Source organism: Macaca nemestrina, chromosome 15 (assembly GCF_043159975.1).
Source record: "Macaca nemestrina isolate mMacNem1 chromosome 15, mMacNem.hap1, whole genome shotgun sequence".
NCBI classification, from domain to species: Eukaryota; Metazoa; Chordata; class Mammalia; order Primates; family Cercopithecidae; genus Macaca; species Macaca nemestrina.
In genome coordinates, this window is record NC_092139.1 from 22,120,500 (window position 1) to 22,147,729 (window position 27,230).

The following is a 27,230-nucleotide window of genomic DNA, read 5'->3' on the forward strand; positions in this document are numbered from 1 at the left end:
TAGCTGTTGGGAAACCTTGTTGGGTTTCCAACTAGGAACATATAATCAAAGTTACATTTCCTTTCCTTTAGGGGAATCAAAAGTAGGAGAGGAAATTCATGGGGCAATTTGAAGAGTCCATAAATGCCTCCAAGCTGTGAAGAGCTCTATAGGAATGATACTATGAGATCAATTCTTCTTTTTTCAAAAAAGTTAATACTTCGGGAAAATTGCTACATTAAACCTGTGTGTTCTTTGGTGTATGTGGCTTTAAGCATATTGCTTTACTGATTAAGATCTAAATGAGGCTTTAGGCAAGATTTTTAAGGTAACTTTGTTATTACTTATATGTGTTCTTCCTCAATGAAGAATGATAGCAATTTCACTGAGACCATCAATGTGCCCCATTGAATAGGCCAAGGTATATCTTTGAAGCAGAGCAAGTTTTTACATTCACTTCTTGTTTTATTGTGCACCTGACCACAGAGACAATTTTTTTCCATTTTTTCCTTCTTTTTTACCGCCCCGTTGATGAAACAAAGAGGTAGATTTTAGGATGAGCTTTATTATTAAGTGATGCTTCACCTGCTGGAACATTTGAATTAGCCATCCTTGCTGTGTGTGTGAAGACCCTGTGTCTGCCCCATGGCCGTGTCTGTTTTGTATTGAGTTCCATGTGTGCAAACATCCATCCGTATCTTGTTGACCATTTCCTTACCGGTTATCTTCCTTTTAAGTAATTTGCAAGTTAATGTCTTCCTTGATATTAGGATCATAGAATATACAGAGGAAATGTATAAAATGGCCAGGTGCTGCTCAAGTTTATTTACTATTGTGAAATGAAACACTCTGTTAGCTAAATGTTTGGGCACATTTGAAGTGCATTACAGTGTCTCCTTTGACAGTGTCTTCAATAACAGTAACCCGTATCCTTTTATGTTTATCTGAAACAGATTCAGCCACATCTTCCCCAGGCTTTTACCTATTTTGTAAGCTTCACCTTCAATGGTGATTCTGAAACTGATGTTAAAGGAAGTGTCAAGCTTTTTCTGTATCTTTTTTTGTTTATTTGTTTTTTTTTCCTCTGGTGTATCTGCTTCTACCATTTTATTATATTAACTTCTAGCTAAGACTTCTTTAAGATACAAAAAATGTCTGCTAATATTAAGCTAAGTTATTAGCTATTTATGGAGCATGTATGATGTATTAGTCGTCTATGACTACGTTACAAAATAAAGCGTCTTAAGAAACATTTATTATCTCACAGGAATGTGTTGGGAGCTTTAGTGCAGCTTGATAACTGGTTCTGGCTGGGGTCACTCAGAAGGCTGCAAGCAGGGTGTCTACTGTGGCTACAGTCCTCTCAGGGCCTGACTAGGATAGGACCTGCTCCCAAGCTCACGGCGCTCCTGGCTGTCTTCAGAAGACTCACTTCAAAGATCATTCATGGCCAGGCGTGGTGGCTCACGCCTGTAATCCCAGCGCTTTGGGAGGCCAAGGTGGGTGAATCACGAGGTCAGGAGATCCAGACCATCCTGGCAAACATGGTGAAACCCCATCTCTACTAAAAATACCAAAAATTAGCCGGGCATGGTGGTGGATGCCTGTAGTTCCAGCTACTCAGGAGGCTGAGGCAGGAGAATGGCGTGAACCCAGGAGGCGGAGCTTGCAGTGAGATAGTGCCACTGCACTCCAGCCTGGGCGACAGAACGACATGGCAGAGAGCGAAAACAGAGAAAAGAGAAAGGAGAATGGGAGAGGGGGGAGGGAGGGAAGGAAAGGAGGAAGGCAAACAGAAAGATGAAAAGGGAGAGAGAGAAGAGGGAGGAGTAAGGGGAACAGGAAGAGAGAAAGAGAGGAAAAAAGAGATCGGGGAAAGTGAGGAGAGGAAGGAGAAAGAGAGAGATGATTGGGAGATAGAAAAAGAGGGTTTAGGGGAGAGGGAAGAAAAGGGAGGGAAGAGCAGAGGAAAAGGGGAGAGAAGGAAGGGGAAGAGAGGAGAAGAGAGAGAGGCAAGTAAAATGGTAGACTTGGTATAACAGAATCTCAGAAATACTATCACATCGCTTTTGCTGTACTCTGCTAGAAGCGAGTCACGAGGTCCAGCCTACTCAAAGTGACAGGGTTACCCAAGGCCATGAATGACAGGAGGAGGGAATCACTGAGGGTCATTGTAGAGGCTGGAGGCTGCCAATAATTGGTCTTCAAATGTCACCACAGAGGTGATGGTCTTCTGCAGGTGTTGCCAGATTTTCTTGCACAAGAGATATCAAGTTTTAGCCCTTTGAAGATTTACAGTAGTAAAAGTCGCATATTAAATAAGTATCTAAGTCTATCTTACATTTTCCAGATTGACAGCCACTTACTAATGTATCATTAATCGAACTTGGAGTAGTGATCCCATCTTCTTCCTTGTTAAGTTCAATGAAAAGACTCTGAAGGACAGTGCCATGTTAGATACATGCTTCCCAGTTTGTAGGTTGTTCCAAATTGTATGGTCTTACATCTTTTTAACAGTTTTGAGTATATTCTTTAATTTTCTTATTTTAAATTAACTATTCATCATCCTCATTGAAAACATAATTTTTAAAATATCAAACTTCTAAAAAATTAAATACCACTAAAACTTTCAAAACAATCCAGACATGTTTTTCAGCATATCTGTTATTCAGAAACTCTATGGTAGGAAATAGAACCAAGTGTAGTTGTGTGTTTGTCAACTGAATATTTGAGCACAATTTCATCAGGAATCTGAATGGATTTGTGAGCTCTGATAAATTAGAGTATAATTAAAAGTAGCAAGTTAATATAGACCTGACATCAAAAGCATGATTTCTAACTGAAAAATTGATAAATGGAACCTTATTAAAGTTAAAATTTTTGCTCTGTGAAAGCTCAGGCAAAGAGGATGAAAAGACAAGCTACAGAGTGAGAGAAAATACTTGCCAACCGTACATATGATGAAGGACTAGTGTCTAGAATATATCAAGAATTCTTAAAACTCAATGACAAAACAATTAGAAAATGAGCAAGAGATGTGATGAGACATTTCATCCTTCTTCCTCATACTCCCAAAGCGCTGGGATTACAGGCATGAGCCACCACGCCCAGCCATGAATGATCTTTGAAGTGAGTCTTCTGAAGACAGCCAGGAGCACTGTGAGCTTGGGAGCAGGTCCTATCCTAGTCAGGCCCTGAGAGGACTGTAACCACAGTAGACACCCTGCTTGTAGCCTTCTGAGTGACCCCAGCCAGAACCGGCTATCAAGCTTCACTAAGGCTGTACAAATGGCAGATAAACACTTGAAAAGATGTTCCATACTATTAGCCATTAAGGTAGTATAAATTAAAACCACAATGAGACATCACTACATACTTATCAGAATGGCTAAAATGAAATAATGACTATACCAGTACAGGTGAGGAACTGGACCACTCATACATTGATGGTAGTAATGTAAAATGCTGTAGACACTGTGGAAACCAGTTTGATAGTTCTGAATTCCGTATGACCCAGAGATTGAACTCCAAGGAATTTACCCCAGAAAAATGAAAACTTATGTTTACACAAAAATCTATATGTAACTATTCATGGCAGTTTTATTTTAACAACAAAAACCTGAAAACAGCCTAGATGACCCTTAACAGGAAAATGGTAAACAGCATTCACCACAACAATGGACCCATATGTATATCACATAGCAACTACATAGCAACAAAAATAAATGAATTATCCATGCACACAAAAACCTGGACTAGACTGGGCGCGGTGGCTCATGCCTGTAATCCCAGTACTTTGGGAGGCCGAGGCTGGTGGATCATGAGGTCAGGAGACTCAGTGTGTTTCGCTGTGGCTAACACAGTGAAACCCCATCTCTACTAAAAATACAAAAAATTAGCCGGGCATGGTGGTGGGCGCCTGTAATCCCAGCACTTTGGGAGGCTGAGGCAGGTGGATCACGAGGTCAGGAGATCGAGACCATCCTGGCTAACACGGTGAAACCCCGTCTCTACTAAAAATACAAAAAATTAGCCGGGCGTGGTGGCGGGTGCCTGTAGTCCCAGCTACTCAGGAGGCTGAGGCAGGAGAATGGCGTGAACCCCGGGCGGTGGAGCTTGCAGTGAGCTGAGATCGCACCTCTGCACTTCAGCTTAGGCGACAGAACGAGACTCTGTCTCAAAAACAAACAAAAACAAACAAACAAATATGGACTAATTTCCAGGGTGTGATGGCAGGTGATAAAAACAATCTCAAGAGATTATATATTGTCTTTTTTGAAATGACAAAATTTTAGAAGTGGAAAACAGACTGGTGTTTCCCAGGGGTGAGCGATGAGGTGGGGAAGTGGGGAGGGAGGTGGATGTGGTTATAAGGAGTAGCATGAGAAACGCCTGTGGTCCGCCTCGCTTTCCTTATGGATTATGGTTTTATGCTTGTCGAAAAATGTTTGCCTACCCCAAGGTCAGAAACATTCTATTTTATATAAATCCTATTGTTTACCTTTTATATATAGTTCTATAGTACCCTGGAATTGACTTTTTTAATAATGTAAAGTAGGACTCAATGTTCACGTTCTTTTCTTTAATATGGATGCCTAAATAATCCTAATTTTTTTGTTGAGAATATACTTCTCCTACCACAGTGAAGTGTCAACTGTATCACAAATCAAGTGATTATTTATATGTGGATTTGTTTCTTGACTCCATTGTTTCTTGAACTGTTTTTCAATTTCTTAATTACTGTAGCTTAATACCTCATTTTCTTAATTACTGTAGCTTAATAATAAATCTTTGTTTCCTAAAAGGTAAGCTCTCTTTCTTTTCCTTTTTAAATACTGCTTTGAGTATTCCTGGCCTTTTGCATTTTTATATAAACTTCAGAATAAGTTTGTCAGATTATCTAGAAAGCCTGACAGACATTTTATTAGGATAGCATATAATTCAACATAAGGAGAACATATAACTTTACAATATTGATTCTTCTAATTCATGAGCATGGACTATCTCTCTGTTTATTTGGATCTTTAAAAATGTATCCCAGTAATGTTTGACAGTTTTCAGTGAAGAAGAATACATGTATATACACATACACATATGCACATATAAGTATATATACATCCTGAGATATTTTAATACTTTGCTAGTGCTTTTGTAAGTAATTATTCAATTTGTTTGTTATCGAAGTAGAACCAAATGCAGTAAAGGGCATAAAGTGCATTAACCTTATGTGGATAGCTTATTGACTTTCACATACATGTGCATCCATATAACCATCTTCCAAATCAAGGTGTAAATTATTGCGGTACCTAGTTTCGTCATGTTTCTTCCCAGTCAACTAACTACTCCTTCCCTTAGAGGTCATTATTGTGATGTCTGTTACCACTGGTTGGGTAAATGGCACCTTTTAAATATGATTTTATAATTGTTTATATTTAATCTATGGAACTTTTCTAAATTAACTTGTTAGTTTTTATCATAATTTGAGATTTTTAAAGAATTGTTTTACACACAATTATGTAGTCTATGAATAATGAAAGCTTTATTACTTCCTTTCCAACATTTATATCTTTTATTTCTTTTTCTTGCCTCATTGTATTGGCTGAAACTACCAGTAGAATTGAGGAAATCAGGGAAAAGTGTGTAGTATTTTACCATTGATTATGATGTTAGAGTAATGTTTTGTCACGTTATAGGACTTTGCTTCTATTTCTAGTTTGCTAAGAGTTTTATCATGAATGACTGTTGATTTCCATCAAGTGCTTCCTCAGCATCTCTTGAGACAAGCGTGTGATTTTTATCTTTCAGTTTGTTAATATGATGAGTAATACTGATGGATTTTCTTATATTAAACCAATCTTATAGTCCCAGAATAAACCCAATGTGGTTATAATCTGTTATTTATTTTATTTTTTTTATTTTTTATTTTTTTTTTTATTATACTTTAAGTTCTAGGGTACATGTGGATAACGTGCAGGTTTGTTACATATGTATACCTGTGCCATATTGGCGTGCTGCACCCATCAACTCGTCAGCATCCATCAACTCGTCATTTACATCAGGTATAACTCCCAATGCAATCCCTCCCCCCTCCCCCCTCCCCGTGATAGGCCCCGGTGTGTGATGTTCCCCTTCCCGAGTCCAAGTGATCTCATTGTTCAGTTCCCACCTGTGAGTGAGAACATGCGGTGTTTGGTTTTCTGTTCTTGCGATAGTTTGCTGAGAATGATGGTTTCCAGCTGCATCCATGTCCCTACAAAGGACACAAACTCATCCTTTTTTATGGCTGCATAGTATTCCATGGTGTATATGTGCCACATTTTCTTAATCCAGTCTGTCACTGCTGTTATTCATTTTATATATCACAGGATTGGCTTGGTAAGACAGTAATGTAGGATTTTAGTTTACATGTTTATGAGGGAGATTGGCCTAAAAGTTTCATGTGATATCTTTGTGAACTCGTGGAATGAAAGTTATCCTGGGCTTGTAAAATAAGTTTGGAAGTAGTTCTTCTCTTTGGAGTCTCTGAAAGAATTTGTGTAAAGGTGGTATTTCATTGAAACATTTTGTGTGTGTTAAAATTCAAACTTACCCAATACCTTCAAGCGGGATTTTGTTCCAAGATGTTCTAGCTAAAGACTCTTGCTTTCTATGGGCCCTTGGAAATCACTGTATATGTCATTGAGTTCCCTGGGCCTATGCTTGAGAAATATATGAATAAGATGTTAGAAATACCTAGAACAGTGCCTGCAATGTCATAAGCAATACATTTACCTTTTCCTTCCTGTTTCCTCACGTTCTCTTCCTCTACAGAAGCACCTAGAGACAGTGACCTGTGGTGGACAACAGCATGAAGCCACTAACTCTGTTCTTGGAGCCCAGTGTGCATCTGGCGTAGTCAGAATCATGGCTTTTGGAGACAGGGACCGAGGTCTATGGGACCTTGCAGGATTTTGTTGTTTCGAAGTCCTTTCCCAAAGAGCAGTGAGTTAGGCTGTGCTTAGTCTCTCTTCAGGCAAGATACGGCAGGGGGCAGAGGCAGCCCTAGGGGAACAAGGGGGGATTTGGAAGAAGCTAATTTTTCAGTTCCTTTGCGTAAGGGGGGCTGTCATCTCTTTAACTCTTCCCACAAACTGAGTAGGCTCTATGGATAAGCCTCTTAATCCATCTGGACACCCCTTCCTGACACTTCAGAGCAGTCAATACTTCTAGTCATTTCTAGCCATTTCAGCAGCTTAGAGACTAATTATGCATCTCCCCCTTGCACATAGGGATAGGCCAAGGAGAAGAATTTGCAAAATAACAGTATCTCTAAAGCCACAGACACCTTCTGCATAAGCCTTTCTTGCTGTGGCTGGTAGCGTAGCAACTGACGAAGCTGCCTGGACTCAGGTTGCCCGGAGTTGCATGTTTCTTCCCTTGCTCCCTACCACCCACTTTCTCTCTACTTTGCCTTCTTGTCGTATTTGTTCTCTTATGGCAGCTACTGTGTTTTTCCTCTGGTGCTTTCTGAAAGTGAGTTGCCTGTCCTGGTGGGAGATTAGTGGCTTCCACATGCATAAAGCTGACATTGATTTTATTGTATGTGATACATGTGATGCATGAACCCAAGGTGTCCTGAGAGCTCAGATGCTCAGAGTGGGCATCTTAGGAGGCTACAGGTGCTGTGCTCAATGGCCTATTACAGGAGAAAGCTGTGGAATGGGGAGAAAGACCAGCACAGGGGTCCACAGCTAATAGCCATGGGAAGAAAGGAATAACTCACGTTTATGTAGGGCCTGTCATTTTTCAGGCACTTACTTGATCTTCACAAGGACCCAGTGAGGTATAATCCAGGACCCTGATTTTACATGGGAAGAAACTGAGCCACAAGAGAGTTATATCACTTTCTTAATGTCACACTATTAAGTAATAGAGGTTGCAAGGCAACCTCTTTCTGACCCAGTGATCTTTTACTTTCTAGTACGCCACACTTCCTTTTGTAAGTGGAAGTGAATATGCAAATGCAAAGGGATGAGTGTATTGGGCATAATTTGGAGAAGCTAGCACAGAGCACTGGGGTGCTGCACAGGGAAATTGAGGTAGACTTCCACTTATATGGGCTGGGCAGGCATTGTGGAGGTCAAGGGGAGACTCACCCAGCATGTTGAACAGTAGCCTTGTACTGGTCCATATGCCTTGCTCCTTACATTCAATCCATGACATGATCAAGTCCTGTCCTTTCAGTCTCCCAACCCTCTGCCTAGTTCCTCTGCCTCTGCCTCTCCAGCCCCATGGCCATTACTTGGGTTATGCCTCCATCATTTCTTTCCTCGGTGTAATTGACACAACTTCCTTATTGGTCCTCCTGTGTTTCTCTCCCTTAGACCCATCCTTCACCTTGCACTCAGAGGAGTTGTCCCTAAAACTCTTGTGCCTGCATGACACCACTGCTTACACAGCTTCAGGAGGAAGACCATTCCTGACTGGGTCCCTTTTGACCTCTCTGATTGCCTTTTTGCTGTCCTCCACCCCTGCTCCCCATCACCTGTGTTTCAGGAGGATATACCATCCCTGCATGACCCAGTCTTGTCTTTGTGAGTAACCCCACCCTTGTGCCTGTTAGACTCTCCCCTTCCTTCAAGACCAAGGTCATGATTTGATTGCTCTAGGAAGCCTTCCCTAACATCCTCCATCTAATTTGGATATCTCCCCTTGTATTCGTTTTCTTTTTTTTCTTTTTTCTTTTTTTTTCTTGAGATGGAGTCTCGCTCTGTCGCCCAGGCTGGAGTGCAATGGCACAATCTCCGCTCACGGCAAGCTCCGCCTCCCAGGTTCACACCATTCTCCTGCCTCAGCCTCCCAAGTAGCTGGGACTACAGGCGTCCGCCGCCACACCCGGCTAATTTTTTGTATTTTTAGTAGAGATGGGGTTTTACCATGTTAGCCAGGATGGTCTCCATCTCCTGACCTAGTGATCTGCCCGCCTCAGCCTCCCAAAGTGCTGGGATTACAGGCGTGAGCCACCGTGCCCGGCTGTATTAGTTTTCTAATGCTGCTGTACCTAATCACAAAGTTAGTGGTCTAAGACAACACAAATTTATGATCTTATAGCATTGGAGGTCAGAAGTCTAAAATGGGTTAGCAGGGCTGTGTTCCTTTGACTCTAGGGGAGAGTCCGTTCCCTTGCCTTTTGTAGACTCTAGATGTCACCAACTTTCCCTGCCTAGTGGTCCCTTTCTCCATCTTCAGAGCCGGAACATGTAACATCTTCCAATTGCTCTATCCGACTCTCCCGCCTCCCTTCTTCACTTATCCAGGATACTGCATATCCAGGATACTCTCCCTGTTCAAGATCTTTAACTTAATCACAGCTTCAGAGTCTATATAAGTTTTGGAGTCTATATAAGTTTTGGGGATTAGGACTCGAGCATCTTTTGGGGCCACTATTCTGTGTATGATACTGAAATGGGAGAGTTTCCTTATCTCCCTTGCAGGATGTGAAACGGGAGTGTGGCTCGCTCCTTCAGTTGCCCACTGTACCAGAAGAATTGGATCACATGTGGGCTCAAATGATGAATGCAAGGTTTTATCGGTGGAGGTGGCTCTCAGTGAGATGGATGGGGAGCCAGAAGGGGAGGATGGATTGGGAAGGTGGTCTTTCCCAGGAGTCGGGCTGCCCAGTGGCAGATTCTTGTCTGACTGCCCCCAGCTGAACTCCCCTCAGTGTCCAGACATCCTTTCTCTTCTGTCTTTCTCTGCCACATTGTTCCGTTGTCACTGGTCTGCTGGTTCCAATGTTCAGCCACTTGTGTGCGTGCCCACTAAGGTCTTGGGTTTATATGGGGGCAGGATTGGAGGTGTGGTGGGCCAAAAGGCAACTTTTTGGATGCAAAAACAGAAATGTCTGTCCTGACTTAGGGCCTTGGGTCTTCAGGTTTGAAGATGGGGCCTTTACTGGGGAGCCACCCTCTTCTACCCAGTACTTCCCTGTCTCCTGTCAGTATCAATACCACATGCCTGTATGAGTCCACAGGACTCTGGCCCTGCCACTTCTCAGCCTGTATCACTTTCTTCTGCAGCTCATTGGGTTCTGCATCCTTCCCTAGTCTCTTGGTCTCCTCTAGGGTAGAGACAGTTACTTGCTTTGACTCCACATCCCCAAAACATAGGAGAGTCAGCCCTCATTACTTGTTTGTTAGGCAAAGTATGGTATCCCCCAGCCTTCGTGTACCTGCCTCACTGTGTTGCTGAGCAGGGTTCTGAGAACAGTGGGGCATCAGCTCAGTGTGTGAGTTAAAATCATGGCCCCTAGAGCAAGACAGCCTGAGTATCCCAGCACACTCACTGACTAGCCACATGACCTTGGGCAATTGGTACCTTAGTCTCCTCATGTGAAAAATAAAGATAATTATAATATCTATTGATATGAATCAGGGTCCAGGAGGGAAGCCCTAAATCACACCAGGTATTTCAAACAGAGGGTTTTTATTGAAGGAAATCTGTTACACAATGATGAAAGGCTGTTAGTGCGAAAATGGGATGCTAAGGTAGCCAAAAATGGCAGGAAGTGGCGACCACACCTGGGACTGGGGTAACAAAATGGAATAGGAGGGGTTATGGTACCTAGAAGTCTGTAGGAGGAGCACAGTGGGGCTGATTCTGAGACCTCTGAGGAAGGGGACCCCACAGATTGTACTGCAGCTGTAAGGGGCATGGCCTAGGTTCTGTTAGTTCCTTCAAAAAGAGACTGTACCATAGGTGCTGGGAAGACCAGAAGAGATTCAGGCCTGGAGCGTAGTAGCCCCTATTGCTAGAGTGATGCTACAAGGACCTTGAAACAGAAAGAGAGCATCTTCTTCCTTCTTCCAGCATCCCAGTCTCCATCTGAAGTCTCCCATCACTAGGACTGGACCAAAGCCAGCTGGCAAGGTGGTTTAGAGGTATCGTTAGTAGGGTCCCAGCTCCAGAATTACATAACTGATGTAACAGGGTGGGCTTGAAGCAAAAAGACCAGAGCTGAATACTAGCATACTCCTTTAGTTTCCTCATCTGTAAATGCATACTAGAATAGTACTTACTTTCCAGTGTGATATGAGGAATAAATGAGTTTGTATGTAAATCGGAAATAGAGCCAGGCACACAGTGAACGTTATGAGAATGTTATTTGTCCTTGCCGCATGATAGTAATAATAGCAGTTCTCACCATCCTGTGGGTGTACAGACGTGGTTGTCTCTGGAACTCAAAGATCCAAGTTGGATAAGGCAGGAGTTTTCTTCACCCATTCTTCATAGCAGAGCTGCTTGGCCGAGGTGGGGGAGGGGAGAGAAGAGTGCCCATTTGTGAACCCATGCTGCCCTGGAACAAGGTGCTCCTGAAGCATGGCCTTTGATTCCAAAGCTTTAGAATCCAGCTTCTCCTAGCCCCCTGTTTGGAGGTGACAGACTCTTGATTCATGCTTTCTGAGGACTCCTGATTAGCAGGCAAGGAAAGGAAGGTTCTTCTAGAATGATTACTCTGCTCTTAATTTTGGGAAGTGGCCCAGCAAATAATAATCTTGAAAATGTTGAGGTGTTGGGGGATAAAGGGGAGCCAGGGCAGACAGAGTGTTGCGGATCATAAAACCTCATCTGGTGCTAAGTCGTTATTGAATTACGCATTTCTGAATGACTTCACTGGTTGCGACACGATGGTGTTAAGTAGACTGAGGCTGAGCTCTTAAATTGATTTGCTGGTGGGAGTTTTGGCAGGAGTACACACTGACATTACTGTAGACTCTCTTTATCCTGACATAGGAAGGGGAATGCATTTGATGGGATCTTTGTGTCTCTCTGTTGGGAGCACAAAATGAGAGTATCAGTTAAGGTTCTCACTGACAGCTGAATGGCTCATCGGTGGCTGGTTGGGAGAATGATGATATTAGTAGCGAAGACAGTTTACTTGTTTTATGTAGGAACTCTTCTAAAGTGTCGACTCTAATACTTTATACAATCTTTATGGCAACTCCCGTGAGGAAGATGTTGCTATATCCCCATTTTACAGATGAGGCATTTGAGACACAAAGAGGCTAAGTAACTTTCTCTGGTTTTCATAATATCTTAGGCTGGATTTCCCCTAAAAACAGATCGTTTAGCATGGATTTGCAAATAGTTTCTCTAAGTTGTAGGGAACATTGGTAAGGAGGAGAGGAAGGGAGACTGAGAAGAAAGAAAGCCCCATAAAGAGTGTACTGTGGGCCTAGCAAGGCAGCTCATGCCTGGAATCCCAGCACTGTGGGCTGGGTGCGGTGGCTCACGCCTGGAATCCCAGAAATACTTCTTAATCCTGTGCCCTGGACGGGGCATGGTGGCTCATGCCTGGAATCCCAGCACTTTGGGAGGCCAAGGCGGGCGGATTACAAGGTCAGGAGATCCAGACCATCCCGGCCAACATGGTGAAACCCCATCACTACTAAAAATACAAAAAATTAGCAGGGCAGGCAGATCACAAGGTCAGGAGATCCAGACCATCCTGGCCAACATGGTGAAACCCCATTTCTACCAAAAATACAAAAAATTAACTGGGCATGGTGGCACGTGCCTGTAGCACCTGTAGTTCTAGCAACTCAGGAGGCTGAGGTAGGAGAATCGCTTGAACGCGGGAGGCGGAGGCTGCAGTGAGCTGAGATCGCGCCACTGCCCTCCAGCCTGGGTGACACAGTGAGGCTCTGTCTCAACAACAACAAAAAAAGGAGTGCACTATGAGCCGGTAGTGCTAGAGAGGATATCTGGTGCTCAGGCCCACCAAGGGCCATCTAAAAGACTAGGACCCCATTGTCCTACTAGGGGTCAAGGAAACCTGGATGTTTATCCGCCATCTTCTGTCCCTCATTGGGTAAGGGCTGCTCCTGGGAGTGGTAACACCGGGGCTTGTGGGTGGGTGGGAAGTGCAATGCCTGTAGCCACAGAGCAGGCGGTATTGGCACAGCTGCTTTCTAGGTAACCTTGGTGTCCTCATCTGTAATATGGGAGTAGTACTGTCTGCTTTGTGTTGACACTATAGAGAGAAAGATGAGGAAACAGGTAAAGTACTGTTTGTTTGCAATGATTAGAGGATTATCTGAAAGTCAAGTGTCAACTCACAGTGGAAGTCTTCGAGGGGCTCCCAGAGGTAGCCAGGATGTCTCCTTGCTAGTGAGCTGTTAGTGAGGAACGTGCTGGGAAAATGGATGTAGTCGTGGTTCTTGACTCCTGCTACCTGGGCAGATAGGAGGGGAGACTGACTGCTAAACACTCCAAGTGATCGGGAGCATAGAACTGCAAGAGAGGTCGCATCCAGTTGTGAAAGCTTGAAATATATAAAAACCTGACCTCTTTCAAATGCTTATATTTATAATAAGCAACGAATGCAGGTTTACTAGGCATTTGTAAAAAAAATCAAAGAAGAAACAGAATAAAGAAAAAATAGTACTTATATTCTCACAACCATAAGAAAAAGTCAACATTTTCATGTATTTAAATCTAGATGTTTTAAGCTTAGGTAGATGAGATTTGTTTGTTGAATGTAGTTCAGCAAAGAGAAGGAGAGATTCCTTTTTTCATAGGAATTTATGATGTCCCTTTTCAGGATGATGGCCAAAGCTAAAGTTAACCATTCATAATGACATTGCTTGTTTTTAAGCGTTCCCGAAATGCTGTGTGGATGAAAGGCATGCCATTCTGCCCCTTCTTACAGATTGGGCTATGTGTTCAGTTCAGCCTGGCACAAGATCACGCTCCTCTTCTGGACTCACATCTGAGGAAGGAGGGTCTTGTGGTAGCTAACCATCTCATAGGACTGATCCTTCTTATATCACAATTCCCTCATGCTAGAGGTCGTGATTTTGATTCATCACAAGGTGGACTAGGGTATATCTTCAAGCAGTTTTTCTCTAAGGGAAGGCATGTACATTGCATTTTATTTTCTGCATTCTTCAGAAACTGAGAGCATTTTTCTGCTGACTTTGAAAATGCACCACAACTAACCTCCTATAAAATTCTTGGGACTGGAAACATCCCCCTTAAGACCTTGTGTGTGTACCATTGTCTTTATCATAATGTACCATTGTCTTTATCATAATGGTTAGGAGTGCAGACCCCGGGCAGGTTGCCTTGGCCTCAGTGTTGGATTTTTGAATGATTAATTGTTTGACTCTGGATGGGTATCTACCCAACCATAAAGTTGCTGTGAGGACTAAATGAATCAATACTGTAGAGCACGGAGGGCAGTCACAGGTGTCTGAAAGTGTGCAGTACACGGGAGCGGCCCCATGATGTTATTTGTGATTATTCTCATCATCTTCCTCATCACATCCCTATGTTTGAAATTGTAATAATAAAGCATGGAACTAGAGTTTTTAGTCTTTTTATTTTGTTTTGATGGATATCTGTTATTTTTTTCTGAAGGCTTATGGAAATTTTTCTTTAGTTTTGTATTTCAAAAATATTGCCAGTATGTACTTAAGCTCAAGTCTCATCATTGATTTTGCCTGGAACCCACTGAGCTCTTCAGAGTCTGCAAACTCGGGCCTTTGGGTATTTCAGAGAAGTTTTCTTTGCATATGTCTTTGATTGTTGCTTTCTGTCAGTTGTTTGATGTCTTCTCCCTAAATACTTCCAATCCTTTGCTTAGAGGTGCATTCAGTATTCTCTACAACATCCTACTTCTTGTTCTTTTTCATCTCTTTGTTGCCACCCTCAACCTCTTACTTTGGGAAAACTTATCAAATATTTTTTCTACCCATTTAAATAAGACATCAGATGTTTATTGACCATTGGCTGTATGTTTGGTTAGGGCACAAAGACTAATTTTTTTTTTTTTTTTGAGACAGAGTCTCTCACTCTGTTGCCCAGGTTGGAGTACAATGGCATGATCCTGACTCACTGCAACCTCTGCCTCCCAGATCCAAGCAATTCTCCTGCTTTAGCCTCCTGAGTAGCTGGGAATACAAGTGCCCACCACCGTGCCCAGCTAATTTTTGTGTTTTTAGTAGAGACAGGGTTTTACCATGTTGGTCAGGCTGGTCTCAAACTCCTGACCTCAAGTGATCCTCCCGCCTTGGCCTCCCAAAATGCCGGGATTACAGGAATGAGTCACTGTGCCCGGCCAACAAAGACTTATTCTAGTTGGCACCTATTGGAGGATTTGATGCTATATCTACTTACGTTGTGTCCGAGGACCCTGAGCCCAAGCCAGGGAGGAATGAGAAGCCTGGGCTACTGCCGATTGCTCACTGTTAGGGTGGTCGGTGAGCACACATAGAATCCCTGTGGCCCTTGGTAGAGAATTTAGGGACTTTTATGACTTGAATCTTTCATTGTCAAGGTAAAATAAATTTGAGGACCATGAAGATTGAGTAGAGTCACACATCTGGCTAGTGGTAAGCCAAGGTCAAGGAAAGCTTGGAGCCTGGCCCCAACGTAGTCCTTTTTATCCTCAGTCCATTATTGTATGAAAACAGCGTTGCACATAAATCGTAGAAAGTCTAATCAGCATTGAACATCTACTCTGTGCCTAGCCCTGTGCTACATGAAAGTAAGTCATCATGAAGCAGTTTTGAAAAGAAAAATAGGGATGGTTTAGTTAAAAATAATTGAAGGCTGGGCACGGTGGCTCACACCTGTAATCCCAGCACTTTGAGAGGCTGAGGCGGGTGGATCATCTGAGATAAGGAGTTCAAGACCACCCTGGCAAACATGACGAAACCACATCTCTACTAAAAATGCAAAAATTAGCTGTACGTGGTGACAGGTGCCTGTAATCCCAGCTACTTGGGAGACTGAGGCAGGAGAATCACTTGAACCCAAGAGGTGGAGGTTGCAGTGAGCCAAGATGGCACCACTGCACTCCAACCTGGGTGACAGGGTAAGACTCTGTCTCAAAACAAAACAAAACAAAAAACAAACAAACAAACAAACAAAAAAGTAAAAAGAAAGCCATTCTAGTTGGGAAAAATGGCACAGACAAAAGAAGTCTGGAAATGAGAATGGCACAATTGTGTTTCTGTCTGTGTATAAATGGGTTTGTGTTGGTGGCTAGCGTTGGGTGGGTGGAGGCATTCCCACAGACCTAGAGGGTCAGTGAATAGAAATGCAATTAAAACGGTGATCAGGTAGGGTGAGGCATGTGGTGGAAAGTGTTGGAGGCCAGGTTATGCTCACCTTAATCCTATCAAGGCTCACTTCACATCTTAGTAACATTTGGTTTTTCTCAAAATGTTTGATTTCTGTCTGGAGCAGACAATACATGCGCACAGCTCTGTCTCCAGCTATTTGAAACACTTTTGCTCTCTGTGGGAATTTCTGGGGAGTCAAACTGTTACAAGTGCTCACAGCAGGGAAAAGAAAGACAGAATTGTTCTGGAGATTGCTGCCTGAGGATGAGGCAGAATTACATGAAGAGGTCACTTCACCATCTACATGTTGAAGGAGAGCCTTGGAAGCTCAGGGCTGCTGCTGCCCAGGCCTCATGGATGGCTCCTGGAATCCTTGTCCTTGCAGTGCTTTGATGCCTGGCTGGAAGGCACTGATGTCATCACCCAGCTCAGGCCCCAGCTCTCTGAAAGGCAAGACTTCCTCCTCCTTAGTCTGGTTGCAAACTTCATGAGCAGAGGGTGCCATCAGATGTTAAATACTTACTCCTGGCTTCGCACAGATGATGCTGTGGAGTCTGGTAAGGAGAGGGCGTTCGTTGTGTTAGATGTGAAAAGGCTCATGGATAAGAAACTGGTGTGTGCCTGAACAACCTCTTGTTAGGAAAACTATTAGGAATTCAAGCATCTGATGGTGCTGATAGGAGGAAATGGTATAGAAGTAAGGGCTAATTTTCTCCCAATTTTCTGGGGTTCAGTTTCAAGTAATTAGTGGCATTCTCTTCACCTAGTGAGTCACATATCCATATTTTTGTGATTTTTTTTTTAACTTTTAAGGTATCACTTATATACATAAAAATACTTATGTTTTAAGTTCACAGTTTAATGAGTCTTACATAACCCTGGTTAAGATACAGAAATGGTTATAACCTCCCAAATTTTTCTCATGCCTTCTTTCAGGCAGTCATGTCCCTTATAGTAACACTGTTCTGATTTCTATTATTTAATTACCCAGATCAGCATATACAGAACATTCTAACATCCCAGAAACTTCCCTCAGGCTCTGTCCCAGTCAGTACCTGCCTGCTAGGTAACTATGCTTCTGGCTTTTATCACCATAGAGCAGTTTTGCTTGTTCTTGAACTTTTCACATAAGTGGGGTCATCATGCATTCTTCTTTTATTTTTCCTTTGTATGAATTTTTTTTTGGGATTTACTCATGTTGCTGTGTGTGTCTGCATCTGCAGCTGGTTCATTTCTTCTCACTGAGCAGTAATCCATTTTGTATATGTGTATCGCTTTATGGATCCATAAGCTCCTACCTAGGTCTGGCTCCCAGGGCCTCTCCATTCTCGGATGCTCTCCTTCTCAACATCTTCTGAGTCAGCTTCCTTCTCTCCTGACTTCTTTGTGTCAATCCTTGAGTGAAGGCTGGAAGGTGAGCTCCATGCAGCCAAGATTGTGTCTGCGCCTGGGACAGTGTGTGACCAGCAGCAGGGACTCGACATTCATAGAATGAGTGAATGAATGAATGTACAGGGGACATCGTTTTAATTGTTTACCAGTCTATCCCAAGTAACTCAGAACTAGGAGACCCCCAGGAATTTTTCTTTGTTCATAGACTCAACATGAGCAGTCCCAGCAGAACACTCCCCTAAGTGCTGTCTGCAAGAGCTTCCCTAACCTCTAGACCAGATTAGGTCATTTCACAGGCTTCAGAAATGCCTCTGCCACCCCCATCATGACTTTATTACACTTCGTTATCACTGATTTACTTGGCTGCATTAGATTTCATGTGCACAGTGCTCTGTCTGGCAAATGAGATACACGGGGGTTTCCTTTTCTTTCCTGATGACTCTAGCCATTGGACTGGATGGCCCTGTACATTTCCTATACTGTCTTCTTGAAGAGTTCATCTTAGAGATAGAGAACTGATATAAATAGAATAGGCTTTTTCTATGTATTTGTAAAATAATGTGCTACTTACCAAAAAAATCATTCTGTGCTATATTTTTGCTTCTGTCTCTTTGAACCACCAGTACCTGTGCCTTCTAAACAATGCCAATTATAAATCAGTTGATCACTAAAAAGAAAAGAATAAAGCACACAATAATCTGATGGCTTCCCTGGTGCCACATAGAGGAAACACTGTGATTAAACTTACGTGGTCTATTCTTGAGGGGATGGACGGAGAGGTAACCATGTGGCTAATCTGCACACAAATGTGTGAAGTCGCAAATCATTTGAGATAGGGACATTTATATACTCAAGGGGATGTTTGTTACTATACTTGCACATGCCATTAGAAATACATGAAAAGAAGCTAACCATTTGGAAAGATTTAATACTTTATTTTCTTTCTGGCGGTCAGCAACTGAATACTGCTGTCTGAAATAGGAGAGCAGAAAACCATGGTGAAAAGTCGATGGAAAAGAACTAAATGGGGCCACTCCCTCAGCACCCAAACTGTTGAAGTCTGCTGCTCTTAATTCTATAGAGGTCTAGTCTGTGAATAATTATGTTAAGGAATTGGGCAGAGTCATCAGAGAGCTGCAAAATATCACCCCTGGGGCTTCTCTGGAGACTGATGGGAGCTCTGGAGAGTTGATAATAACAATCAAAGGGTCCATATATTTAACATGCACAAAGGATGAGCTCAAAAATTATCTGCCTGCCAACCTAACTTCTCTACCTGCAACAAATTATCCAAAAATCAATTTGCAAACACCTTTGAGATAACAAGGTCTTGAGTAATAACCTCCATGGCTTTGTAAAGAAAAGCATCTAGCTTGACTAATCTGCTTAATTTCCTTCTCTGACCAAATGGCAGGCTATAATAGAGGCAATCTGGAGTTGTCCCTTAAGATTTGCTTCGAGTCACACTGAGAAAATATTGTCCACCTCTGTTTCCTAGCAATTATTCTGTTTCTAGAGAATCTTTGCTTCTAGGTAATTAATTAGAAGGGAAGTGCTGAGTGCGTCTCTATCTCAAAGCCCTTACCTGAGTTCCAAGCTAAAATGTATACCTGCCTTCTATCCATGCGAATAAACCAGAGGCCCTCTACAAGTGAGATGTTCTCAAACAAATGCACATTGTATTCCACCCTCATGTGCCTCCTCTGTGCCTCCCCTTTCTCCTCTTCCTTGTTCTACTCTTCGTTTCCTCTTGTTCATATCCTTGGTCCTAAGAAAACATAAGATAAGACAGACTGAAGTGATTTGCACAAAGATGTTCATTGTAGCATTATTTATCCTAGCAAAACATTAACAACTCACGTATCCAGCAATCAGCGAATGCTTAGTGTGGTAACCTGATGGATTGTTCTATAAATATTAAAGACAGTGATGATAAAGCTCGAGCAATATATGCAAAAAAAAAAAAATCCTTACAATATATGTGAAGGAGGAAAAATGAATCTACATTGGGTCTATGCGTTATTATAACCACACAAAAAAAGGTGTCAGTACATAAATAAACATTGTAATGGAACATGGAGGAATAAAAATGGCTATGTTGGATGGTAGAGAGATTTTCTTTCTTCCATTTTTCTCCATTTTCTTCCATTTCTTCTCATATTTTCTCTTTCTTCTGTTTTCTTTATTCTGCCATTTTTACTACAAATAAAAATAACCAATATATTCAGTTCCATTTTTTTAAAGATGAATATTAAGAGGCAGACAGCCTTCCTTGGTGCAGGTTGGTCCGGGAAGTCATGCAGATGTAAGTTTCATCTTACGCTACCTTCTCCATGACCTTGGTTAGGTGACCTGATTTCTTAGGTTCTCTGTTTTGTTTTGTTTTGCTTTGTTTTGTTTTTCTCCATTAAAGTGAAGGTGATAATATTGTCCAAAGAATTACATGAAATGATATGTGTGAGATTTTAAAGTACGTAAGAAGTACAAGATAAGCGTTAATTTTTGTAGCTTTGCCATGGGCTAATAATTGCGAGGAAGAGTCCACAATTCATGCCTGCTGAACCTTTAGTCTACTTAGCTGACTGTGTGGAACTCAGTGGAAGAGAGGTGGCAGCACAGAGCAGATGCAAGAAAACTCAGCATGACTCTTCCTTTGACCCCTCATTCCTGCTGAGTCTGCTGTGACCCATGACTTTCTCTGCTGGAAGAAACCTGCTGGGGTTGAGGCAGAAGCTGAATTCTTGCTGTGCCATCATTCCTTTTCTACTTAGGCTCTTATCACCCTTTGGAAGGAACTTCCACTAACAATCTATGTGTTCTGTGTAAGAAATGTTTGTAGACCTTAGGCTCCTCTGGGTTTTGTGCCAAACTTCACTTCAGCAAAAGTAGGTTTTCCTTTGAGGCTAGAAAACAGAGTATTCACCCAGCAGCTTTGCTGTGTTCTGGGAAAACCATTTCCTCACATGGCCTTCTTTCTTTCGTGCCTTTAAATAAAGGAGATAAGGTAGGTGTTGAATATAGCTACTGAAGAAATACTGATTCAGGTACTTAATGCAAACCCTTAAAGTAGGGCATGAATGGGATTTAAAAAGGGTTTTCAGGCCGGGCGTGGTGGCTCATGCCTGTAATCCCAGCACTTTGGGAGGCTGAGGTGAGTGAATCACCTGAAGTCAGGAGTTTAAGACCCAGCCTGGCCAACATGGTAAAACCCCATGTGCACTAAAAATACAAAAATTAACCAGCTGTGGTGGCAGGCGCCTATAATCCCAGCTACTTGGGAGGCTGAGGCATGAGAATTGCTTGAATCAGGGAGGCAGAGGTTGCAGTGAGCTGAGATGGCCCCATTGCACTCCAGTCTGAATGACAGAGCAAGACTCCATCTCAAAAAAATAAAATTAAAATAATAAAATAAAATAAAATCCAAAGGGTTTTCTGACAATTTTTTGTGGCTATGTTGTGAATTCTATGCCTTGTCATCATGTGCTCGGAGTCTGCTCTGTAAATCATTTGAGTCTGACAGTCCTTTGCTGATTGCTTGTCTTACAGAGCCTCCCACGCCCATTGCTCCCCCAGAGCTGCTGGCTGTGGGGGCCACATACCTGTGGATCAAGCCAAATGCCAACTCCATCATCGGGGATGGCCCCATCATCCTGAAGGAAGTGGAATATCGCACCACCACAGGCACCTGGGCGGAGACCCACATAGTCGACTCTCCCAACTACAAGCTGTGGCATCTGGACCCCGACGTTGAGTATGAGATCCGAGTGCTCCTCACACGACCAGGTGAGGGGGGTACCGGACCGCCAGGGCCTCCCCTCACCACCAGGACCAAGTGTGCAGGTAAGATTTTTTTTTTTTTTCCAGGCTCCATTATGAGAGGCCGTGCTGTTGCCAAGACTGGCCTTCCTCTTACCTTCCTGTGACAAATAATTCCTAATTTTCTTTGAATGTGAATGTGCTTCCTATTGTGGATAAAAAAGGATCAAGGTTTTGGCTTTTTTTTTTTTTTTTTTTTTTGTTTTGTTTTAAGAGGACCTGCTGGCTGTGGTTGCATTTCTGGGGGCTTTCTAGTTCTGACCGTGATTCTGAGAACCTCCTGACTTTAGCTGGGTCATGGGAGGTTCCTGGATCTAATAGTGTTTCTGATGAGACACACTGGCTCTGTGTCTCCCAGAACTGCTGGTGCCATTTATATGTCTGAGGCTTTCTAATGCTAAGAATGTCTTTGAGGGCTCTTGGTTTTGTGTCTCTGAGGGCCCTGGCCGTGTTTCTCTGAGGGTTCTTGGCTCTGTTTCTCTGAGGGCTTCTGGCTCTGGTTGTGTCTCTGAGGGCTCCTGGCTCTGACTATGCACCCTGAAGGCTTCATTTAGACTATGTCCTTGCGGTCTTCTGGTTTTGGTTGTATCTTTAATGTGTTTCTAATTCTAACATTGTTCCTGAGGCTCCCTGAGCTGGGCCTGTGACTCTTGGTTTTGACAATTTTCTTGATGGTTCCTAATTCTAGAGTTGTCTCCGAGGGGCTTCTGTTGCCAACCATGTCTTAAATGCCTCCTGGCTCTCACCGTATCTCTGAATTGTTTCTGGAACTGCCTTAATCCCTAAGAGCTTCCTGCCTCTGTAGCCCCTGGAGGCTCCTATCCCTACCTAAGAGTCTGGGTTGGGACTATTCCTCTGAGGGTCCTCTGGATTCCACTCTATCTCTGTGGGCTGCTGACTACACCTGTCTCTCTGATATTTCTGGATGCCATGTAAGAGTTTGCTGGCGGAGATTGTGTCTAAGAGGAGAGATTCTCTGGATCCAACTGTGTCCCAGATCTCCTGGCTTCTACTGCATTTCTAATCAGGGGCTATTGGCTAACAATGTGTGTCTCACTGTATCTGAGATGGTCTGGCTCTGGATGCAACTCAAGAAATTAAAAGAACTTGCAGTTTATTTGTTGCAAATTACCTTATTTATATCTTTTTTTCACTCCAAGTAACCTTTTGCTGTACGAACTTACATTTCATGTATACACAAAGGAAAAGAGACTCAGTGCTTTAAAACTCTTTGTCTAAAGTCATAGAATGGCCAGTGGCACGGTCATCAATTACACTTAGATTTTCTGATTCTCAGCCTTTGATTTTTGGCCACATCATGATGAATAAAGAGAGAGAGAGAGAGACAGAGAGAGCATTGTATATACAGCTGGGGATGTTCTAGTGGAAGCGGGTGTGGTTCAGGAAAGCAGGCAGCATGGGTTTCAGAAAACAAAAAGGAGTCACTGGGGGCATCTGGGTGGAGGGAAAGGAACCATCAGTACAGGAACCATGGAACAAACAGCAAGGGAAAGTGCATACAGTTCTGCCATAACCTGATATATAGGTCCTTAAAAATCACCACAGTATATCAAGTTATGAAATAAAAACCACAGGGATTATGGAAAAAATGGGGCTGGAGGGCCATACTTCCCTAGTGACACATCAAAAAAGAGGGGAATCTAGTAAAACTTGCGGCACAATTTTATGCATGTGAAATGGCCAAGAAGTGCATCCATCCAGGTGGAGTATTCCTAACCTGAACCTCGGAAATCCAAAATGCTCCAAAATTTGAAACTTACTGAGTGCCAACACGATACAACAAATGAACATGACACTGTTAACACTGCAGAAAAAGTGCCTGTAGATGACACGGCAAGCATTGGTGATGAGCTTATTGAAGGACTGGAGCAGTATGCATTCATAGCAGAACAGGAAACCTTGTCAATTTATAAAATCAGAGACATCTAAGACAAAAATCCTTGTTAACGAGGCAGATGACTCTGGAGGAAACATTTTTAAAAGCCATCGAGCAGAATGCCTCTTTCTCCCTAGAGGATCCACTTCCTGGTTCCTCACCTGCTTCTGATGTTTGTTCTCATCTAACACAATAAAATGCAGGGTGTACGAACTCTTCATCAAAGCACAACATCACAGGGAGAGGACTGAAAGCCAGGATGTTTGTTGCTGGCATTCAACAGCTGATCCAGGTATCTGCTGAGGCTACTGTGCTGCTCAGTTAACCTGAACACATAAATTTTTTATGGTATTAATGATATATCCCTTATTCTTTTTTACTGTTAAGCACTTATGTGTGAATAAGCATAAGAAGATGATTTCTTATCAATAGCATATACATTCAAAGTCAGGAATTATGGTGATGACAGACAAGCACAGAACTGTCCACATAAGTGGCTAAGACAGTTACATCTCTGCTTTCTGACGGTTCGATGTACACAAACTCGGTTCATGTACAACATCATTTAAAATATTATATAAGATTGCCTATGATATATATATAAAACATAAATGAATTTTGTGTTTGGACTTGGGTCCCATCCCCAAGATATCTTAGTAGGTGTAGGCAAATATTCTGAAATTCAAGAAAATCTGAAATCTGAAACACTTCTGGTCCCAAGCATTTTGGATAAAGGATACTCAACACAGATGGTGTGTTACCTTGAAAAAGACCTGAAGTTTGCTGTGGAAGTGGGCCTCAGGGAGGTTACAGCCTGTGAGTGACTGTGAAGTGGTGGAAGGAAAGCTGTCTGAAACTGGGGGAAAAGGTGTAGCTCAGAACACAGGTAGTGAGCTGAGGGGGCAGGTAAGGGTTGGAACTGTGTGTGTGCTTGTGTTCCTAGGTGGCTCAGTTCTGCTGGGTGCAGGGTTCTTCTTCACTCATGTTTCTCACATACAAAATCACACATAAGCAAATGCGGAATTCGTGTTACTCTCAAATTGCCCTTTCATATATTAATTATGTTGGAACAAATTTGCATTTTCAAAGCAAGAGTTATAGTGGAATTGGCTGTAACTGTTCTTAAGCATCTCAGTGATGTATTGTGGTAGTATGTAACCCAGGTATTTTCGTTGCTTGAAAATATTCCTTGGGCCGGGCGCGGTGGCTCAAGCCTGTAATCCCAGCACTTTGGGAGGCCGAGACGGGTGGATCACGAGGTCAGGAGATCGAGACCATCCTGGCTAACACGGTGAAACCCCGTCTCTACTAAAAAATACAAAAACCTAGCCGGGCGAGATGGCGGGCGCCTGTAGTCCCAGCTACTCGGGAGGATGAGGCAGGAGAATGGCGTAAACCCCGGAGGCGGAGCTTGCAGTGAGCTGAGATCCGGCCACTGCACTCCAGCCCGGGCGACACAGCGAGACTCCGTCTCAAAAAAAAAAAAAAAAAAAAAAAAAAAAATATTCCTTGTAAGGTTATTCAACCACTATGCTGAACAGAGATGCCATTTTCTTGATTATTTTCAAAACAGGCCTTTGGTAAAATTCCTCATTGAAACCTGATTATGAAACTTACTACTTTCAAAGGATATAATGATATGTTATTAAACTGGGTAATACCTTATCTCAGCTTTGCAATGCAATATTCATCCATAAAAATAATTGATTTGATCCTACTGATGAGACTTCTCTCTTTCCACAGGGTAAATGTAAGAGTTTCCAGGGTTTTTGATCTTTATAAATGATATTCAAAGTACTTTAGCAGCCCCCGTGGACTTATTTGCTGATGATCATATAATACATTTTGAAATTCAATCGCAAGATGATCATCTCAATAAAAATTTACAGTCTATTGCAAACTGTTGCCATGACTGTGTAATGGATTTTACTTGTTGAAAACACAATAGTCTGGCTATCAGTATAAAAATTATGAGTTGAAGTGCAATTGTGGTATTTTATTTTTAAAAAACGTTGGTGTTTAAGTTACAGCTAAAACCTTGAATAATCCACATTTTACAAAATGTGTCATCAAGAAGATAATCTTCCTTCCCATATCACCACTGATGGTGGAATGTTTTTTGCCCGGTAATTAATTTTTAAGAGAATTCCAGGGCTGATACCTATTTGTAGGTGTTGTTTATTGGCATTGATAGTCTGAGATTTTCCTCCTTTTCCTATTCTATTATTAATCACGCTGGAAATGTACTTATTATTTTACAAAACAGAAAGTGAGAGAGTATGTAGAGTGGAAGGTATAATTTTTGCCCAGAGGAATTTAGAGGCTGGGTTAAGATTCCAACAAAACAGCAAAAAAGGTAAAACATAAAGGCAAGCATTGAAATAGCATGCTTCATGTAGGAAAGACAGCATCAGCATGGAAAGAGTAATGGTCTCAGAATCATCTAGGGCAGTGGTTCTCAAAGTATGGTCCCTGGACCAGCAGCATCAGTATTGTTATAGACTGAATATGTATGTTCCTTTAAAATTCGTATGTTGAAATTCTAATCCTCGAAATGATGATATTAGGAGGTGGCACATGTGGGTGCTGATTATGTCATCAGGGCAGAACACTGATGAAAGAGACCAATGCCCTTATAAAAGAGGCCCCAGAGAGCTCCTTCATGTCTTCCACCATGTGAGGATCCAGGAAATGGACCCTCACTAGACGCTTAATCTGCTGGCACCTTGCTATTGGACTTTCCAGCCCCCAGAACTATAAAAGGTAAATTTCTGTTGTTTAAAAGCTACCCAGTCTATGGTATTCCGTTACTGCAACCCAAATGAATTAAGACAAGTATTCCCCTGGGAACTTGTTAGAAATGCACATTCTCAGATCTGTCCCCCAACCTACTACATCAGAAGTTCTGGGGTTGAGCCTAGAAATCTGCTGTAAGGAGCTCGCTGAGTGATGTTATTTCATACCCAAACTTTAGACTAACATATACAGTGACAAGCCAACATGGCTCTTTGGAAGGATGTTTATTCCATAGCTTGGTCTTTGCAGCAGCTCTGAGATGTAGATGGGAGGAAAACAGACTCCGAATTGTTGGACCAAGGTCACCAATCAGTTAAATGCTAGATCTCTTGGCCAAATAAACTCTTCATCACAGGATCTGATGGAGTCTTCAGCCCTGGGGACCTCCTCTGCTTACAGGTGTCCTCTTGAGGGTGGCACCGGGTAGTAGGGAGGTTGGTGACTATGGAGATCAGCTGAGAATAAATAACTACTACACAAAAGTTTCACTCCATTCTATCAAACATTTACTTGGTCTTTTCTTTGTGCCAAATTCTGTGCTAGGCACTGGTGGCAGAGGTTGACTTAGTAAGGACGTGCTAGTAGCAGGCAGAGACTTGGCAGCAGTAAGCTACGAGCTTGGGTGTAGCACAGAAGATGCTAGAGAGGCAATTCAGCTAAGACAGGTGGGGATGCATTCTGGCTCTGCCAGTTCTGAGAGGTCATTGATTATGAAAATTCTGGGTTACTAAGGGAAGGGTATCCTTTCCTTAACCTGAAGGATACCTCCTCCTTAAGGGTTAAGGAGGAGATTGTCAAGAGTTTGCCTGTAGTGCAGCATCCCAGCCCAGTAGGCTGGAGTTCAGAGCAAGACTCCCAGCCAGATAAACCAGAACCTGGACAAATGATCAGATAGGAATCGAGGTATGTGGGGTTGGGAGAAGGGAGTCAAAGCTGATACTCCCATGCTTCTGGTTTAGATGACTGAGAGATGAGTGGTTGTATTAGTCAGGATTCTCTATAGGGACAGAACTAATAGGACAGATATATATATATATAAAGGCAAGTTTATTAAGGAGTATTGACTCACACGATCACAAGGTGAGGTCTAGGCTGTCTACAAACTGAGGAGAAAGGAAGCCAGTCTGAGTCCCAAAGCTGAAGAACTTAGAGTCCGATGTACAAGGACAGGAAGCATCCAATATGAGAGAAAGATGTAGGCCAGTAGACTAAGCCAGTCTAGTCTTTCCACGTTCTGCCTG

At 42.6% G+C, this 27,230-nt stretch overlaps 1 protein-coding gene across 17 annotated transcripts in view; it reads left to right on the plus strand.

Annotated features, from left to right (window-relative positions):
* LOC105496374 (protein tyrosine phosphatase receptor type T) overlaps positions 1–27,230 on the plus strand; it is a 1,121,698-nt gene that overhangs the window by 496,858 nt on the left and 597,610 nt on the right. For all 17 annotated transcript variants that reach the window (XR_011613330.1, XM_071079282.1, XM_071079290.1 and 14 more), the window contains exon 7: positions 21,027–21,320. Coding sequence is in view for 16 of the 17 variants with exons in the window: in XM_071079282.1 (XP_070935383.1) it covers positions 21,027–21,320 (294 nt within the window). In the remaining variant the exon portion in view is untranslated. The remainder of the gene's footprint in view (positions 1–21,026; positions 21,321–27,230) is intronic.